The 19,497-nt window shown below is 39.5% G+C and overlaps 1 protein-coding gene across 2 annotated transcripts in view; it reads right to left on the bottom strand.

Moving 5' to 3' along the window:
- The window catches only part of C18H7orf50 (chromosome 18 C7orf50 homolog), a 131,009-nt gene that overhangs the window by 19,783 nt on the left and 91,729 nt on the right, over positions 1-19,497 (bottom strand). The window contains exons 1-2 of one of the 2 annotated variants that reach the window (XM_059826539.1): positions 14,217-14,309; positions 6,395-6,570 (exon numbers count right to left, since the gene is read on the bottom strand). In XM_059826539.1, coding sequence (XP_059682522.1) covers positions 6,395-6,570; positions 14,217-14,309 — 269 coding nt within the window. Of the gene's footprint in view, positions 1-6,394; positions 6,571-14,216; positions 14,310-19,497 lie in introns of those variants that run through there. The other variant, XM_059826538.1, reaches the window with a different exon arrangement.

Below are 19,497 nucleotides of genomic sequence, written 5' to 3'. Positions count from 1 at the left end.
ATGCAATGATTTAGAAAAGCTTGCTCAACAACAGGTCCAACACAGCAGAACAAGTTTTCTGCTTCATATACCCTAACAGCACATTTTGCCTTCTGCAGAAGAAAATATGCTTGAGTGCGTTTACAGAATAGCCCTAAGCAACACCAAATCTGTAGAGGGAACATGCCCTCTCCATCTACCCCCACAAAAATAACTGCCGGCATACCGGCACCCTAAAAATAGGAAAGGTGTGGGCATTACAACAGAGAGCTTTGTAGAGTTTCTGAGTAATGCCGGGGCTGCTAGGGAACTGCAAACAAACTGAGGTGGCTTCATCAGATGCCATGGAGTACTGAAGTTACACAAGGGAGTGTAGGATAATGATAAGGTAACTCACTCTTAATAAGACAAGACTGCTTTTCTCTGCCACAAACAGAGACAGTGGCATCCTCTAAAATGAGTAAGATCTGTCCAACTATTAACATCAACTGGAAAACGCTCAGTTTTATGGGCATGCTGATTTAGGTCAGGGAGAGGAATCCCACTTAGAGGCAGGTCAGGCCCTAGTAGAAATTAAAAGTCAAGCAATATAGAAAGTTGGAGAAGTGTTAAAACAAATTCACTGATCTCTAGAGTATTAGGAAAAGTGCAAGCTTTTGAAATCAGACAGTAGCAAGTGCCTGCCCAAGTTCATATAAAACAGCCATAGAACAATGCCAAATGCAAATTTATCCTGTGTCTGATTCCCTGGATTCATGAGGCTTCTTATGGAACTGATGAATGTGACAAAATGACTAAAAGCATGTATGAATAGATTAATTGCATCCATAGTTAATGCTTGCCCCAGAACCTTTAAAAAATAGCCCTATGATTATTAAAGCAAAACTAGCCTCCATCACTATTCCCCTAATCTTTGAGGAAAAGCTGCTCATTCAAGACACCTTAAAGCACCAGTTGTTGAAGGGAATTCAGGAACATTGCTGTCTCATTACAATGGTTTCTCTTAAGTTCATATACTATTTTTGCTACTGGCTAATTGAGATTCACTACATGAGCAGTTCTCCAATACTTTATGAAATTCAAGATAACTGATGAGCTTTTATGTATGCTGCACCTCGCTATCAGGAAGGAAACTCATTCTCCATCCCGGAGGGTGGGGGAAGGAGAAATGACACTAAATGCTAATGTTAGTCGCTATCAAACCCAAGGAGTCTGTCTCTGGAGGGAGAAAAAAAAAAATATGTGTATGTTTAGATTTCTAGTGCATCAGTTACTCTTAATATCTAAAAGCTTAAGCCATTGATGGTGAAACATCAACACCAGTGCCAAGTTTGAAATTAGTAAAGATTAAGGCCACCAGCAATGAGAATGACTTATGTAAGTTCAAAATCAAACATCAAAAGTCATCACAGACCACAGCTAAAAAAAGTGCTTAAACTCTGAGAAGAAAATCAGCTTCAAAATGTTATGGATCAATGAAGCAAACTAAATCTTACACAAGCCCATTCAATGTAAATTAAGAAACTATTTTTCAGCATTAATGAGTGTGGTTGTATTTGCGCAGAAGCTCTCTCAATATAGTCACCTGGTCCCAAATGCGGTAGGATGAATGGGTTTGTGATTTCCTGAAGGTCCACCTTCATCTCAGCTATTCAGCCACAAATCTCAAATGTTGCTGCCCTCTCTTTACAGTCCAGCACAAGCTTCCGCTGATTCCTTAAAAAATCAGAAACTTCCCAGATGCTAACACTGAATGAACCCTTAGCTATCTATTAATGCCCTTCTCCAGATGGCCTCTGCTCCAGTAGGAGTAAAAACTTGTTACACTTTATACATGTTATATTTATATTTTATATATATACACTCATATACAAATATATATTATATATTTAAAAATATCAAAGTATCAAAATAAATGCTTACAGCAATGCCCCTCAGGTTTCTATAGTCTTTGAAAGGAAGAACAATGCTTCAGCTTTAAAATCTCCCATGCTTGGCACCGTTTGTAATAAAGTTTGACCGAGGATTGGGATCTGTTTCCATTCTGCAAACACAGCAGATAAACAACTGCCCTGGGTTGTACACTGCTTTCAGCAGTATTGCCACTGCGCTCAGCAAAAACCACCTTGTGTTCTGCAGAGTCAGACTATTCCCCACTTGATAGGAAATTCTGACTGCATCTCACTTTTGTGTTTCTGTAATATATGCCCTTGCTTTGTATTATTCTTATAAGCATCTTTTTCTTTTTTTAAAGTCGTCTCTGACATTCTCTGAATCTCACCTAAATTTCAATTAGGGATGAGAAAAGTAAGATCTATAAAGGAAGCTGAAAAGATAGTGCCTTGGGAAACATTCTGGTGACACATATTATTAGTATAACATAAATCATTACAGAGAGAAAAGAAAAGTAGTCCAGCAGTTTATTTTTGAAATTTTAACACATGATAAATAATACTGCAAGGCTTAGGTAATTCACAGCAATATCCAGATAACTATATTATCTATTACTTCTACTTCAGATTAGATCAATCTTGTAGTTCCACATACTTTTAGTGACAGCTTTTCAGATCTCTGTCTATTCCTTTGATGGGTGATGGAGAAAACCATATGTACAGATCCATATAGTAATGAACTTTTTAAACCAAACACAAGAACAAAAACGTTTTTCTAGGAGAGAGTGGCTTGCCAAGACAAACAAGTTCTGCCAACAGTTTAACACCACAGAAGGTCAGTTAGGTTATAATTAAGTCTAATTACCATTCTCATGAATTGCAACATCTTTTCACTTGAAGGCGCTTAATGCTGAGAAAAGGATGAATTTTTATTTCCTATTTTCCAAGAATCAAAGTAATAAGACATTCTAATCTTGGCTTTAAACCTGAATCATTACTTACTATCATAAAGAAAAAAGGCATGTCATCATTAAAAGGAAGAGATTTGTGCAGTTTATTCAACCACTAATACTTCTTCACTCCTGCTTTTCCCTATTACTCTGCAGTAATTGGGTTTTTGTCATTATTCCACATTTTCTTCTTTCTTTCTCATAGTTTTATAACATTTCTGCTTCCCTTTTTGCTTTAACTCCCTGCTTCTAATCCTCTGTATATCATCAGGTCTTCCTCTCCACTCCCCCAGCAAGCTGGGGAATCTGACGGTAGTAGACCTTCTTCTGTTTCCACAGGCCTGCAGTGATTGCTGTGTTAGACAGAACTGCACTGGAAAACTGCCTGAGCTTATCTCATCAAGGAAAAAGATGAGATAAAAATTGGTGAAGCAAAGACATTTTTTTCTCCCCTTTTCCTTTTCCCACAGGCCAACAGTAAGTGAGAGAGGAAAAAATCAGGAGCCATTTGGCTTCTTCTCCTCTATCAGGAGTGCAAAACCTGGTGCATGCCTGTCCTGGTCTCATTCAAGTGAGAAAGCAGCTGAAAAGCCTGGGCTATCATTGGCACCCAGCTCACAGGGGAACCCTTCAGCAGCCTCAGACCTAGCTGGGGGCTGCAGTTTGCTAGTTAGCATCAGCTGCTGTTGCATGTGGCCATCCTATATGCATGGGGCAAAAAAGCCTCTCTCAATTGCTAGGATGGTCCTCCAATAAAATCATGATTTGGCCTTTCTGGAGGCTGGCAAAGCATCAAGGAGTATTTGGTTTTAGACTCAAATAACAAACCTGGAAAATAGGAAGAGCTGGTCAGCTTGTAGCACACTGTGCCCAGCAGTATGGAGGTTTACAAAGTCCCCCAGCAGTCCCCGGCAGCAGGGGCACACAGCGGCAGCGCTATCAAGGACAGCCATGTGCCTCGGTCTAGCATTGCTCTTCGTGCGAAGCATCACTCGGAATCTAGCTGCGTTGCTGCAGTGCTGGTCTCAAAGGCATCAGGAAGGGCAGTATGCATTTAGCGGTCCTGCCCCCTGCACGCTGCGTGCCTTACTCCCTCTCCTCAATGCTCTCTTCATTAACTCATCTTGGCTAAAAGGATGAGGCACGTCTTTATGAAAGTCACCTTGTGCCTCAGCAAAGAGAGGAGTGCTGCCTGTGGGCTGCCTGCTACTTCCATTTTATTTCTTAAATGGAATAAAGCTATTGCAGAAGCAGGACTTTCTAAGCACAGGACCCCCCACAAAACAGTAACTAACTATGTTTTATTTCCTCCAAGTAAAATTTTGCTTCTTCTCCCTGATCTTACTGCTTGAAACAGAAATTTATTCTCCTGGTGAAGAATCTCACATACCAGAAAAGATGATTCTGCACTCTGAGGAAACTACTACCTCTTAAAATATGTACGACCTACAAAATAAGTTTAATTTTCCCTTGCATGTCAAAAGTCTAATGTGTAACAAAAAAATCTTTCACTAAATGCTTTCTAACATTTTTCTTTTAGAGTTACCAAACAAAATTTCACTAAAACAAATTCAATATTTACCTGTCATAGGCTAAAGCCTCATATGGTATGCTCTCATACTGTGAATAGTCTCTTAATAAAAATGACAATTTTAGTTATCATACAGTACTTCGAGTTCCACCTGTCCTACAGGAGAGTCACATGTCATCAGGGAATTAAGAAGCCACTTCACTTAGCAACCCTTATGTCATGTAAGGCTTTTTATTGTAGGTGGGGCAAAACATAAATCCACAGCGCCCTTTTGTTTACTTCCAATTATATTAATCTCTTGCATCTATAAGATTAACCTATCCTCCCACATATTATTCATGCCTGTAGCCCTACAAAAAGACGCAGACTGAAATCCTTGACCCACTGAAGTTGCTGGGGTTTTACAATGAACTTCCAAAGCTTAAATTTTAGTTTCCCTTCCCCAGCTAATATATTACTTCTCCGATTACTTTACATTTCTTTCTTTTTCCAGTCTTGCTGGGTTGAAAAAACTTCTGAGGTGTAAAAGGATTAAGTTGTTCTTCTGTAATTTACAACAGTGTAAGACAGTCCTGGGACATTTGGGTCTTAAATGCTGTCTTACGGTTATGTTTGCTTGGCAGTTCAGCATCTTATGACTATCCCTGTAAAATCTACAAAATTCAAATTGTCTGTTGCTGAAATAATCCCTCACAACCTCTTGCCATACATATAGCCCTTGGACTCTGTGTATTACAAGACCAAATGACATAATAGGTTTACTCTTTCAAAGTAATTTGGTACAGGTTAAATGAAACTCTGGAGTCGAATTAGTTCAAATACAGTTTCATATTCTCTCACCTAACAAGGCAAAAATCCATACAGATAACAGCAGAATATCAACCAAAAACCCACAGCTTGTTCCTTTGCTTTCCAAACCTGAAAACCATTATCTCTAGATCCACCACTTACTAGCACACATACCAGAGTATAGTCTGAGCAGATGGTTCAAAGCTAACTGTCAATCCATTTGCAGTTCAAAACAGTGGTGAACTACTCCAGCTGTTTTCCAGATCAAAAATATTATTGTCATTTTGCTATCGCTGCGTGCTGAGGGTTATGTAACAAAAATGCACATGTCCCTCTGCCTGGAATGCAATTAATTTCCTCCCTCCCCACTGCGAGTGGTAAGTAACAATTCAGACAGTCTGGATGCTTCAGTTTTGCGTATGGCCAGAGATGCAACCCTGGAATTATTCCACGTGGTAACCCACTATTTGTAACACACCAGCCTTCTGGAGGTCTTAGGGTATATTTTGCAGTTTGGAAAAAAATAAACACTATCATCCTGTTTATACATGGCCTCTTACTGTCTGTAGGGTACTATGAATGCTTTGTTGTAGTTCTTTATTTTAACCATAGACTTTGCTTTATGGTGGAATTTTAAGTATTCTAAATAAAAGCACTAACTAGATGAAGTAATTGCTTCCGATCTGAAATTGGCCACTATACTTGCTATATATTTTGGTATGCAAAAATAAGGCATTGTACAATACTATCTTTAAAATAGTGGCATAATCCCATCCTAATTTACAAATATCCAAATATCACACAGGCTGTTAAATTCAGACTCCATAACACTTAACCACTTCATGGAATTTGCTTATATAAAGAGAACAACTGAAACTCCTTTGCTTAATACAGTGCACTTAAACAAAACTAATTTCCTCAATGCAACCTTTTCTGCCATGTGCCTTTCATCTTTGTAAGTGCAGCTAACTCAGTGATATTTATATACAACAGTAAGATCTTCAGGACAGGAGCTGTCTTTCCATAAAATGTCTGCACCGTACTTAACATCCTTCAGTTGTTCCTGTGATATAAATACAATGGGGTGATCAACTGTATGCTAGGGTGTCAACTGAGATGAAACATTAACTTAGTACTTAATTGCAGCAATTCCCTTTAATGTGATATTACTTGGTTCAGCTTGGTCTGGATTTCTGGCACGGTTTACAGCTTACTTCTGTAGGGGGCACCTGCAGTGGCTTTAGTATTCTTACCTGGTTAAATAGGCGAGAGCCAGCTCAGATCCCGACTGCTTTTGGGGCTTCACCTTTTTAGTAGAGATTCCAGCTTCTCTCATCAGCTGTTTTTCTTTCTTCTTGCGCTCTTTTTTTAATTTTCTTTCCAGTTTCCTCCTTTCCTCTGCAGTAAGTTCTTCCTCTTCTTTTGTTGCCTGAAATAATCAACATTTAAATAAAGTGTTTATATTTCTATAGGAAAGTGAACAAAATATGCATAAATGCAATTGGAGGGCACAGGTAATATTTAAAACGAGACGCTTCAAGCTTCATAATTTTTCTGGTCACTATACTTCCATCACCTCACTACTCTGCTCAATTCACAGAACTGTAAATACTGCGCTTGCAGAAATCTGTAGAATTGTCCTCTATAGATGATTATACTGTTCTCAGCAATACAGTAATCTGAGCATCTTCTAGTTATGTATTAAATATCATATTTAAGATTCGTTATACTCCTACTATTTGTTCTCTCATACTCAAACAGTAGAGGGGACTGTGAAAAGCAGAGGCTGTTTCATAGTGAAGGAAGGGTATGGATTTTTTTTTAGCATACACATATTTAAGTGGGAGAGGCAGGGTTTCCTTAAGACCCCTGGTTTCTGGGGCTGTTGGTTGTGTAACCTCACACTGCTCCAGGCTGAGAAAACCTCTGTCTGCCACACAGGGGCTTCATCTTCATTATGCCAAAGGAGAAGATTGACAACTACCATCTTCATCCAAGACCTCTTGGAGATCCTTTAGCAATCTTGGGTAAACATAAGCACAATCTTGCATAAACATATACACATATATCCCACAAAGGTTGAAGTTTCTTTAGGTTTGCAGGCAGAACAGTTAATTATTCACATTGAAAACCAAATTTCTATCAATATATGCATAATTATACCCCAAATGAAAACATTTATTTTATGTACAGATGAAAAGCATTAAATAGATCTGCTGAGTTTATCAGGGAAAATCCAGTGTGAGGTCACACAGTGCAGAAATAAAAATCTGTTCCATAGCAAGATGAGACTGACTCCAGGGACTCCTAGAAGTCTGAGAGGTTCATTCATACCCTTCCAGGTAATAGTCCCACTGAATTGTTAAGTATAAATTAGAAGCCTAACAAAATTGCCGCTGGTCTAATACTATATGGCTGTTTACTCAATGCCCTCCTCAAGGTTTCCCTGAGAAAGATTTACTCTTTACAGAACCCTAACTCCTCTGATGATCGTTGTATACAGACCTTCACAAAACTGTAGACAAAGTAGCTTGTGGGTATCCAAACCCCTGCTTACCTCAGGAAGCAGGATGGATTTGGACACTGTGAAGCCATCTCTTCTGTGCAACCTCCCAGTAACAACTGAGCAATGAAAAAAGTATGAAATTCTGCAAACAAGACTCTTACACTGTATTGGTCTTGCTTTTGGACATTTCCAAGTCCAAGACTGAAGGTATGGCACTAATTCTTAGCTTGTATGACAATTATAGATCTCACACAGTCCCGAATAAAACTTTGATACCTTCATCGTGGTTTAAGGAACTGCTGCTTCTTAGCCACCTCCATGGGTCAGGCACTGCGATACAATGCAGGCTAAAGGTATGAATGCTAAGGACCATTTAAATATCACCTTCTCTTCCAACAGAAGAGAAGAGAAATCCGGTAACAAAAATACTAAAAGCATTAGCTTCTGTGATGAGCTCAGGGTTTCTAGCTCCTGTTTGCTGTGCTTCTCTACTATCATTTGTAGCCAACTCCAAATTGCAAACATTGACACATTTCTAAATTATGGGCTCAGATTCGAATAGGTTGTCAGGTTCCCATTTTTTATCTAGTTATGTTCAGCATCTTCTGTTGAGATCATTTAAATATCCTGCTCATGACATTTAACAAGAAGAGGTGGGGCTATGGGCAGCACTGTGGAAACATATGCATTGCAGTAATGTAAAATACGATAGAGACATTGCCCAAAGAGTAATGATTTGCCAATGACTCCATTAATTAATCCACTTCCTCAGCAACAGCTGTACTAGGTTTGTTAAGACAACCTGAGCAAGGAACAGTTTCCTACGAGGCCAGGCTACATTTATAAGAAGATGGTGTCTCTGGGTGGGAAAAAACCACCCACCACAGCAGTGAAAATGGCATGGATGCAAGGTGGCCCAGGAAATGTCTACCTTACCTGTACACAAGTAGACTTTGAAGCAGAATCCTGTATGACACGGACAGAAAAAGGCAAGATTACATGCAAGTGTTTGTTGATTTATTTAAATCTGTAATAAAGTACACTTTCTGATGTTTCTGCCAAATCCGCACGTCCCTCGGACACTTCAACTATAAGCTGATGAAGGTGGGGGATACAGAGACAAGGCAGGCAGTCCGGAGGAACCATCCATGCCTACAGCAGCTGTATTAGCATCTCACATCCCAAGGCTGGGGAAGATAATGGAGTCTAACCACCACCAACATTTCCAAGAAAAAGAATTACATTCACAGAGTGGACTTGGTTAAGATCCAGCAGCTTTACTATAGCATCATACTTGCCAGGGGAGGTCCTCTGCCAGAGCACTGGAAGCCCACAGAGGCCAAACTGAGTGCAAAAGAAACACTCTTCCTCCTCTCCCTGCTCCCTCCTCACCTGTTTGAGGAATGCGTAACTGAAACCTGAATGCACAAGAAGATCAAATGCTTTCTGGAAAGATTGGTTAAAACCACTTTATAAACTGACAAATCCTTAGCGTTATATCAATTTGTGTTAGTCAAGTGCTTTCAAACGAAAACCCAGAAATGGTGCTAAATAACATTATTCTTGCTGACATTCAAGCAAAGGATGGTTAAACAAGACAATACCTGAACACAATCTTATTTGCCAAAGACACCTGCTGAGGACTAAGCATTAGTTCAGTGTCAATTCACGTATCATCTAAGTTTACTCTGACCCACCTTTTCAACTTTCTGTTTTCAGAGAGCAAAAAAGGGCAAGAAAGCAGAAATCAGAATAAATGGGAGTGGGACAGTAAAGAGGATTTGCTTTTTTTGTTTAAAATACTTTCTAGCGACTTTTATGGAAAAGCCAGCACTCATGCGCAAACACATGCAAAAAAGCAACATATGTTGCATTTGTATAGAAGACATTTTACAACTCATGCTGGGAATAAAACAATATTTAGGGTGAAGGTAGGTATGTAATTGTTATACAGGAAACAACGTTTTCATTTGAAAAGCCACCCTGGTACTTACTAAAATAACAATCCAGCCGCACAAAGCCCAGGAAAACACTGAGGGTGGTCATTTATAAAGTGTTTGTAAAAGATTACCACAGCAGCTGTCCAACAGACGACACACTACAGTTAATCTTCTTTTAAAAATAATGTAATGAATTTGTTTACTTTTCTGTGAGCCATGAAGCTTTCAAATAAAGTGACTGTGGCACATCATTAGAGCCAGGCTGATAAAGAGGCCTCTGCTTCTTCATACTTACAGTAAATGCGTATCTCTGTACCTTCCCTTCCCCCCCACATTCCTTGCATTATCAAAAAGCTTTTTATCCCTCTCCCCAACCGCTCCATTAAAAACAAAACAAGTTGCTCCGTCCCTGTAGGTCCCAATGCAAATACCGAGCCCTAACAACATTTGTTCCCAGCATCGCAATTGATGTACCGTGGGCTGTCTGAAACAAGAGCGTTGTTCTCCCTGCGGGGCTGGCGCTGTCCCGGCCGTGAAAGAGTCAGGATTTACAGCTGGAGGTACCTTCTGCTAGCCCACAGCATCATCCAAGGAAAATCGGATCCAGCAGGCTTCTGTTTGGGACTCCCAGCACACGTACTGCGAAAGCGCTCACAACTTTACAGCTTAAACAACTTTTCTAGTTGCAACTATACTTTTCATCCATCCATGTCAACCTGATTAATCTAGTAGTACGTACCACAATCTGTCCGTGACTGGTTTTTAATTTGAAAGCCTCATAAAATACCTGTATTTGGTAGTATATTCTTCACTGAAGCTGATGGTAGTCATTACGATTTAAAAAAAACCCAACACAAGCAAAAACAACCTTCCCCAAAACTTGGGACTCGAAAGAAAACAAAACCAAACCTTTCACTGGAATTTAAAGCTTAGCTGTATTTATTTTAACTTGGATGATCTCTGTTATGATACTCTACTGATGCATCTCTCCTTTCTTTAAATCAACAGCCTTATTTCTTAATTTTGCCTTCCCTGAACCATTAGTGTGATTGTTTTTCAGAAAGATGGGTCTAAAGTTTGTGAGCCATTTGGATTATGAGTTTTAGTATTATGTATAGTAACAAATAATTAGCAGCATTTAAATTAAAAAAAACCAACCAACAGGCCTTCATTGTTTTGAGGTCATAAATATTCCACGTTGTCTCCTTCTATATTTATAGAGTGACATCACAATTTGTAGCACTGCAATTTAGTCTTAACTACAACATTGTAAAGTCCATATTTCAGCATGTGAGACACTTGTTTACTGATGTGATAAATTTAAACCACGTGCATACAGAAAAACACAACACTTGCTTATTTGCAAAGCCTGCTGAGAGCTACCACACCACCTTGGATCGTGGGCTCATTAGATCTCAATCTAAACAGGGTCAGGCTAGGTCAGTACACTTGAATGAATGACATTCAGAGGAAAGCCAGTGTTTTTTCTTGATTAAGGAGGTGGGAGTCTTCCACTTGGAAACTTTCCAGAAGGCCTGAAAAGGTGCTAAAAGGGATATTGCCACTGGACGCCACATTTTGAATAAAAGACAGACTCCCAAATCTTTAACACTTAGACTCATAAAAACCCATGTCGTCTTTGCAAGGGTATGGAGATGTGAGCTCACACATCTTCAAGCAAATTCCCAAAGTTCATACTATACCATGTCCATCTGCGTGCGAAGTGCTGTGACTGCCAATACAGCACCTTTCATCAATGCCAGTCTCTAAATTTCTGAACTGTATGTAAACATAGTAATATACTGTTAATAGTCTAAGACATCTGACTCGAAATATCTGGAGGCTTCAGCTGTGGCAGTTTTAGGTATCAGTTAAAGTTTTCCATTATTCTTTGTAATCTTGAAATATTGCACAAATTCAAAACATTTTGTAAGTGATCTTTATAAACTAGCTTACCCATGATAAAAGGGGAGCCATCTCAAACTGAAGTAAAGCATTTAATAGTGTAAAGCAGTCCTGCTAAGCAATTCAGAACAGAGAAAAATAACTATCACTGCAAGAGCAACTGGCAGAAAGATGTACCCAAGACAGGATTTCTTGAAGATATCTGACCCTCTTTTCTGCAGCAAGAATGGCAAAACCAAACAGGTGTAGTTTTTCAGAGACTGCATCTGCATAAAAGCTTATACTGCCAGGGGACTATGAACCACAATAGCTGGGCAGCCAGTGCCAAGATGCTATTAACAGCACACTAATTGTATTGCATTTCAGCAGAGCACTAAGTGCATTTTTAAATTTGTTTCCAGATTTACAGTTACCCAAAGGTCCTTGACTGCCTCATACTTGAGTAGAATTGAAGACATCTTCTAAACACTTCTGTTCTTCCTCCTCCTCGCTCGTCACTGTTTCAAAGACTCCTACATTTGCATCCCTAGTTGTCCATTGCCAGCACAGAATAATGTTGACAGAGTCAGAAACTCTGAAGAATTGCCACAACTAACTGAATACTCATTTATTACAAATTTGCCTTTGGGCTTCGCCTGTGTAGGTCTGAACTTTCCGCATGTTCAGGGGTTCAACTTTGCTGCCAAACCTGTAGCAGTAACCACAGACCAAGCCACAACACCAAATTTACTATTTATTAGTACCAGTGAATCCAGCTCCTCCAAAAGCCAATAGACTTTTATCCTTTTCTACCAGCACGGCAACACAAGTCTGTACAACAGCAAAGCAAGCAACATCAGAAATTCAGAGGAATAAATTATAACTTGACTAACAGTGACAAACGTATAAAAACAGCATCAAATTTTTGAACTCCAAAGAGAAAGATGGGGAAATGGATGATACTGCCTATTTCATAGTAGGAGCATTGTATCACCTTGTTTGTTCATTAAGCTCATGTTATTTCATGACTTTTAATATAGAGAAATGTCAAAAGGGGCTTTGTTCACTGACCAAGAGCTGACGAGGAGCCACCGACCCGTCACATAATGGCTTCTGCTTACAAGTAGCCTTTTGCCCCAAAAATGCCCCGTGCATGGTATCAGCATGCAAAACATTCTGCTTCTGTCTTACGTAATACACATGAACCCAGATAAATAACTGGCCATCTGCCAGCTTAAAAACAAAAAGCGGAATCTATAAACACAGATCAAAACCTACAAAGAAGAAAGGCTGGCAAATCCTTAGATGCAAGGTTCATAAAAGGAAGATTGACAAATGATTTACTATCCGAGGCTTGCCAAAGAACTGTGCTACAACTACAGCTACAGAATTTGCATAAAATAGTTCACAGCCATATTGAACTTCAATAACTATTTTCTATCATTTAGCACCATATGAAAAGAAAAAGTATGACCAGACAGGGCATATGAAATTTCATTACTATGCAGAAAGCAAATTTTGAATGAAAAGTAACATTTATAGAAGTATACCTCCTTACATTACGTCTGTAACACTTAACAGAGGAAGATTTTTTAAAAATTATACGTTGCTCAAAGAAAAAAATAATTTTTTTCATAAAAGCTAAGTGTTTTTTGAATTTAAACTCCCCACAACCAAAACACCGGGAATAACTTACATTTAGTTGATTTGGAAAGGTTTCTGTAGAGGCAACCCAGGCAGAAAAGCCTCAGAAAAGTTCTCCAGGAAGCCAGATTTAAATAAGAACAAGCTTTTTATCTTTCTGATCCAGGAAAGGATTCTTTTAGTGGTCATGTAAACGTGGGGTTTTTTTACAAAAAAAGTGTCTTTGTGTACACAGCTATGGTGTCTCACAAGCACAAGTGATCAGGTAGCACCCTAAATTTGCAGCTGTAATAAAGGTGCATCTATGCTAAATTAACTTGAAACCGGGCTTAATTTACAACTATGTGACCCTTACATGTTTCATAGATTTACAGTCAATTCTGAAGAGCACATGAAGCGTTATCATTAGGAACTGCTGAATAAGAAGAAATTGAACAATTTACTAAATTAAATGAAAGCATTTATAGGTACACAGAACAATATGGTTTACAGAACCTAGCTTGTTGAATTCCACTTTATAGATTGTTTGCTCCTATAAAATACATACTGCGGCAGATTAAGTTTTAAGGCATAAATTAGTACCATATTTTATTTCTCATTTTTCTCCACCAGTATCACAGTCCTGAATACAACAGAAATATTTAAGACACCACCACGGCTGCAGGCTTGGGGAATGCAGTTTTGCTTCATTTGCAACTACAGCACTGCCAGGAATTTTCACATATTTGTCGAAGGATTTTGCTTACTCTCTTACCCTTAATTAAACCACGTTAACCAATCAGGAGAAGATGGAATAAGAAGAAAAAAAAAAAGAAGAAGGAAAACCCTAGGAAATCATTTGTATCCACACCCCTGTGGCTTACACACAGCCCTTTTAACCCCTCCCCAGAAACACGCAGAGGAATTTTAATAGAAGCAGCACAAGACTTGTCGCAGCACTCGGTGTTTTCATCGCCACCAAAGTCGTCCCCTTTAGGGGTGGCTGACAATTTCTTCCGAAGTCCAAAAAGGCTTCGGGCTGCGAGAGGAGGTAGAAGCAGAGCGTAGGCTGTTTTGAAATCCTTGCTGGAGAATTAAAAAAAAAAAAAAAAATAAAACAACCCCAAACCACGAGCTCGATCTCCTCCAATGAAAGAGGTACCACAGGGTGTAGGCAGGTTGCCAGGCGAGCTCGGCAGCGTGACCGCACTGCATTGAGTTTCTTTAATGAAAGCCAGGAAAGAACACATTACACAGTGTTTCTTCTGAGAGCCAGCTAGCCTCCAGTGATTGAAATCAATAAAAACAGTCGGCAAGGGGCCCAGTGGGGGAAGAGAGAAATCTCCACTACAGCATTCAGTTTGCTTTCCACTTTCTCCCTCCCCCCTAAAGTTAAACTCTGAAGATCACCATGACAAGCTACTTCGCTTCCAGCCCGGGGAAGACGCTGGTGGGGATTTAAAGGAAGCAAGCACTTTCCTTCGCCTCCCTGCCTTCGCTCTCCCCCCAGCGCGAAGGAAATGAAAGGCTTGTTTGGAATTTGAATCCCGCCTGGAAAAACTTCATCGGACAAGTGCATCGTTCTGGATTTCAGGAAAGGGATGGATTTTACGGTCGGAGAATGCTAAAAGGTGAGAGGGGAAAGAAAAGCAAGAATCTGATTCAGCCAGAGCCCACGTACAGGCTAGGATGTCCACCGCGGCGGAGGGGACCCCTGAAGCTGCAGGAAGGACTGCAAGCACGCGCCTGAGATCGGCACGATCCGCATCCTAAAGCGGCCGAAACATTCGGGAGCACGTGACCGACGCGCCAACTCAGGTAAGCAGAACCTGCTTTTAATGATTCTTGTGTCCCAAACCTTCCTGCTTCAGCCTCTGTAGACTGCCCCACGTCCTCCCTCATTAACCTCAGGCAAGTTAGCACCAAGCTTGTCCCGTCTGAAAATGGTGTTGGGCCACTAATCCTCACTGAACTATAAAACACACACAAAAGCCCTTTGTTTACCGTTTTCACATTGAATTTGCTGGTTGACAAGGTAGGACAGGGCCATTGCGTAACTCCAGCCCCTCCAGAAGGAGCTCCCGCTCCCAGTCCAGGAGGGCCCGCTCGGAGTAAGGAAACACGACTGACACCGCACGCTGGAGCTGACTGTGATCTGAGAGAGTGCCAGTAATGAATTTCTAATATGGTCCATATTTATCTATTTTATTTATGTATTTTAATCACCATAGCAGCCACATACAGTACATACTTGCATCGAGTTCCATGTGCTGATCTGTACCACGAATTACAGCAACTTGCATGCACGGGGGCTAGTCTAATTGTTTTGTCGAAAAGAACTTTGCAATTACTTGTTAATACAGCCAAGGGGGATTTCTGGCACATTGTTTAGGAATGACCGACACAGGTTTACCCAGCACATGTATATTTCGCCATTACCCTAATGCAGTTTTTATACAGATATCCCTATAAAAATGGGAAAGACACAGATCACAGCTGTAGATCACAACATCCTTCTCAAGCTTTTGGCCAACTTCAGATGATTTATCTAGACTTCAGTGAGACACGAAGGGTGAAATCAAAGCCTGCCTTTTGCAAGGCAAGCAAAAATGATGATAGCTACATTTCTTTTCCAGCAGTGGCAGGAATTCACTGGTACAGGCAATAAATAGGTGCCTACAGATCAAGAGCAACTATGCTTGCTCCCTCCGTGCTGGCCGTCGTTAGATGTTGACAGCAACACACATGCTCACTGCCAGGGAGAGCTCGGAGGGACTGGATGCCTCCGGTTCCACTCAGGACCCCCCAAAGGGATGTTTCGGCACCTCATTATGCCAAACCTGTAGGGTACAAACACAGTCTGGATGACTCTGATGGTAGAGAGAAGAGACTTCCCAGCATCTCCTCCATTTCAGTACCACCAGACAGATTGCAAGAATTTAGTACAGCAAGTGCATATGCATTTCTGCAGGTGCAAATGTTGCTCTTTCTTTGGAAAAGGCAGCCTTTTAAGGGTGATTTTATTATTTTCACATCACATGGAAATGGAAATGACCCACACACTTGAAGACTGTCCTGAAGAACACCTCCATGACCAAAAGTAAGGGACTGTTATTTCTGCACATATGTTTAAGCATTTTTAAAACATAAACTGTTCTGACCAAGCTATGAAAATAACTGAGGATATATTTAAACAGTAATAAGTTTTTATGCTGATTTTATCAGTCCAGTTTTGAACTGTTCACACAGAACAGTCACAAAGTTATAGCTGAAGATGTAATTAAAGAACAGTAATATACAATTAAAAAAAGCAAAGTTGTGATTCATAATAGAAGATGGCCCCATATGAGTTTTTGGGCATATCCACAGACCCAAGAGTCACAGTTTTCAAAATCTGTTCCATGTTTTGCCTCCCCCTTGCACAGATCCTTTGCAGAAATGACAGCTCCTTCATAGTTTGGGAATCACAGCAATCACTCCCACACCAATCAACAAGTCTGTTTTGCACTGCTCTTGGAACTAAATTTATCCTTATGCAGAGGGAAGTCTTTACTTAAAATTTCAAACAAGGAGAGCTTAGGTGAGACTTAGACAATGCATATCACTTGTACTGACATTCTCAAGCTCAGATGATATTCCTCCCCATTACTCTCTTAGCAGAAAATATAAATATTATCTTTAAAGCAGAGTGCAGGTTATTTTTGTTCATAGTGATGCATTTTTCAGAAGCTAAGTGGTATGAGTTTCCACAGCATTTACTGTTAATGGAATGTGTTCTTTTTCAAACACACAACATAGAAAAAAAACTATCATGTGTTTTCTTATGCAGAAGACATTTTGACCAAATACAGATATTCTAGCAGGCATACCACAAAGCAAGACTTGTCGAAGTTTTTCAGTCATGCCAATGTTATTAGAGCAGATTCCCTGAATGGTGACCCAGTCCTTCAGACTCTTCCTTTAGAGTATGGAGATCTGGAAGATTCCCGTGTTGCTTTGGTGAGTTGGATACAACAAAATAGAATCAATGGGAACCTATTTCTCACATTTCTACTAGTCTTGATAGCCTCATATCATCAAGAGTACTTTGTCCTCAACAACAAATCACATCTTCACCACAGTGAAGAGTTCATAATAGTTCATGCCCATCGTCCTCACAGCAACAGATGCTGGTAAAAGAGCTTTTTGAAAACAATATATAAGGGTTTGTAACAGTCAGCAAAGTAGATGAAACACTTTTAAAGGTGGAAGGACAAACATTTTGTTTTAATCTCACCTATCTAAATCTTTATGAAGGGAAAGATCTGGGATTCTACAAAACAAGTTGAATGGCTATTCCAAAAATGCTGAAATTCAACAATAAAAGCACAAATATCAGGGTCTGCTAAACACCTGGATAGCCCATCTGGGGTGAAACATAATACTTTGTCTGCACTGGTGGAAAAAGTGTTGCTATCCCTTTCAAATGAACATGATCTGACACTTCTTGAATACTGTAAAGCTTCAAGGTATCTCCTTTCTTATTTACACCAGTGGTTCATGTTCACAGTACTGAATTCATTCAGCTGAGTATATTTAGTTTGCTCAGTCTCAAACTGACAGCTTCTCCATGATGTACCCATTCTGACTCAAAAATGGAACATAATTAAATATACAGTTGCACAAGGTACATTTTCCCCCATCTCTGGGAAAGACTAGTGAAGCAGAAGACTAATTATTAAGTGAAAAATAAAGGGTTATCAATCCCTAGGAAAGGCAGTTTTCCTTACGATTCAAATAGGAATCCTTATGTTTTACTTAAGAAGAAATCTTTTGTTAAAAACAAAGAAGTTATCAAAACCCCTAAAAAAACTCATACCTCTTTACCAACAAGCTGTCATTAGCTTCAGCTCCAGAGTTCAACAGGATGTGCAGCTAGAGGGCATGTCCTGGTACATATCCTCTACTTTCAAACTCTCTGTGTTCTTCCATTCAATTAAAAGAAAAAAATAGTATCTCAACAAATTCCTATTCATTAATTTCATATTTAACAAAACTAGTATCACTGTACTTTGCTCTGCTAAGATCTTTTTTTAAAAATATTTAAATATTCCAAAATGTATTTCATACATACATCTATCTAAATATTCAACTGCAGATGCACACATATGCAGGAACATGCAATCTTCAATTTGTGATGAGCGAGACCCAAAGGGGGACACTAAAGGAAATGGAGCTGGCAGGATGCATTTCTTTAGCAGAATGTATTCATTTCATGATTCAACAACCCTAAAATAGATGCTCAAAGCAACACCCACACACAAGCAGCCCCTCAACTGTCCTGCATATTCATACCGTGACAACTGAGCACAAGGGTGTCAACAACCTTTACTCATGTCTTGCCACTCGATTTGCTTTACAATAGAATAAATGGTTTGGGAGACAGAGAATTGGACCCTAAGTTTGGTTATGAAGAGAGAGACATCTCAACACAAAATAAGGAATGGATGTGATGGACGTTACAGATTTTTGCATTCGACTTTATGCCTTGTGATAACCAGAGAGGGTGACTGAGACTGTGACAGTTAATTCCTGTGAAATTATTATTCTTGTAAATATATATATAATTTCTATGAATAGACCTTTGAACACCTGTATGCAGAATCTGAACCTGTTTAAAGAAACAAGTACTATAAAGCTTCACTCATATCTCGTGTACAGTTCAGTTCCCACCAAACATCCTGTTTTCAGAAGTTTTGTCTGAAGGAGAAATGTAAAGGAATAATGGGTCTAAGAGTTGGCATGAATTACACAGTTTAGCTTTCCTCCAGGTCTGCTTGCTGCTCTTCCAATCACAATGATCAAGTGCAAGTAGTACTGGCTCATTAAACATGACTGGTAGGAAGAAAGAATTTGAATATGTTGTTTGTCAGTTTGAAATGGTCTCCTGAAAGTTCCTTAAGAAAATTCCATCCACATTTTCAGAATTTTTAAAGTCTCTGAAATTAAAGTGCAATCCAATCCCATTTATTTAGCAACGCTTTACATGTTTTCTGCTCTTGTGAGCTCCCTGATAACTAGATGTCTATGATACTAACTCTTAAGCTCTCTAAATTTTCACACAGTCCTGGAACACTGAAATGACATCTGGTTTTTATAGCATCAGGTGTGCCCTCATTATGCTTTTGTGAGGCAGAGCAGAAAATTGAAAAACAATTATGATTTAAGACCCTAAATTAAAACCTGTCGACTGTTTAGTAAAAATACTCCATAAAACCTGTTTGTATTTCAACAGACCACACTGAAGAATAACACTGTAAAAGCAGCACAAAACAAGGTGTGGTGGTGGTGGTTGCTTATTTTGGAATTAAGGCACCTAGCAAGTTATCCTAAAATAAAATTGTATTAATCCACATTTCAATAA

This window comes from Gavia stellata, chromosome 18, assembly GCF_030936135.1.
Source record: "Gavia stellata isolate bGavSte3 chromosome 18, bGavSte3.hap2, whole genome shotgun sequence".
Lineage (NCBI taxonomy): Eukaryota > Metazoa > Chordata > Aves > Gaviiformes > Gaviidae > Gavia > Gavia stellata.
Note: the sequence above shows the minus strand (reverse complement) of the source record. Positions and strands in the feature narration are given on the sequence as shown.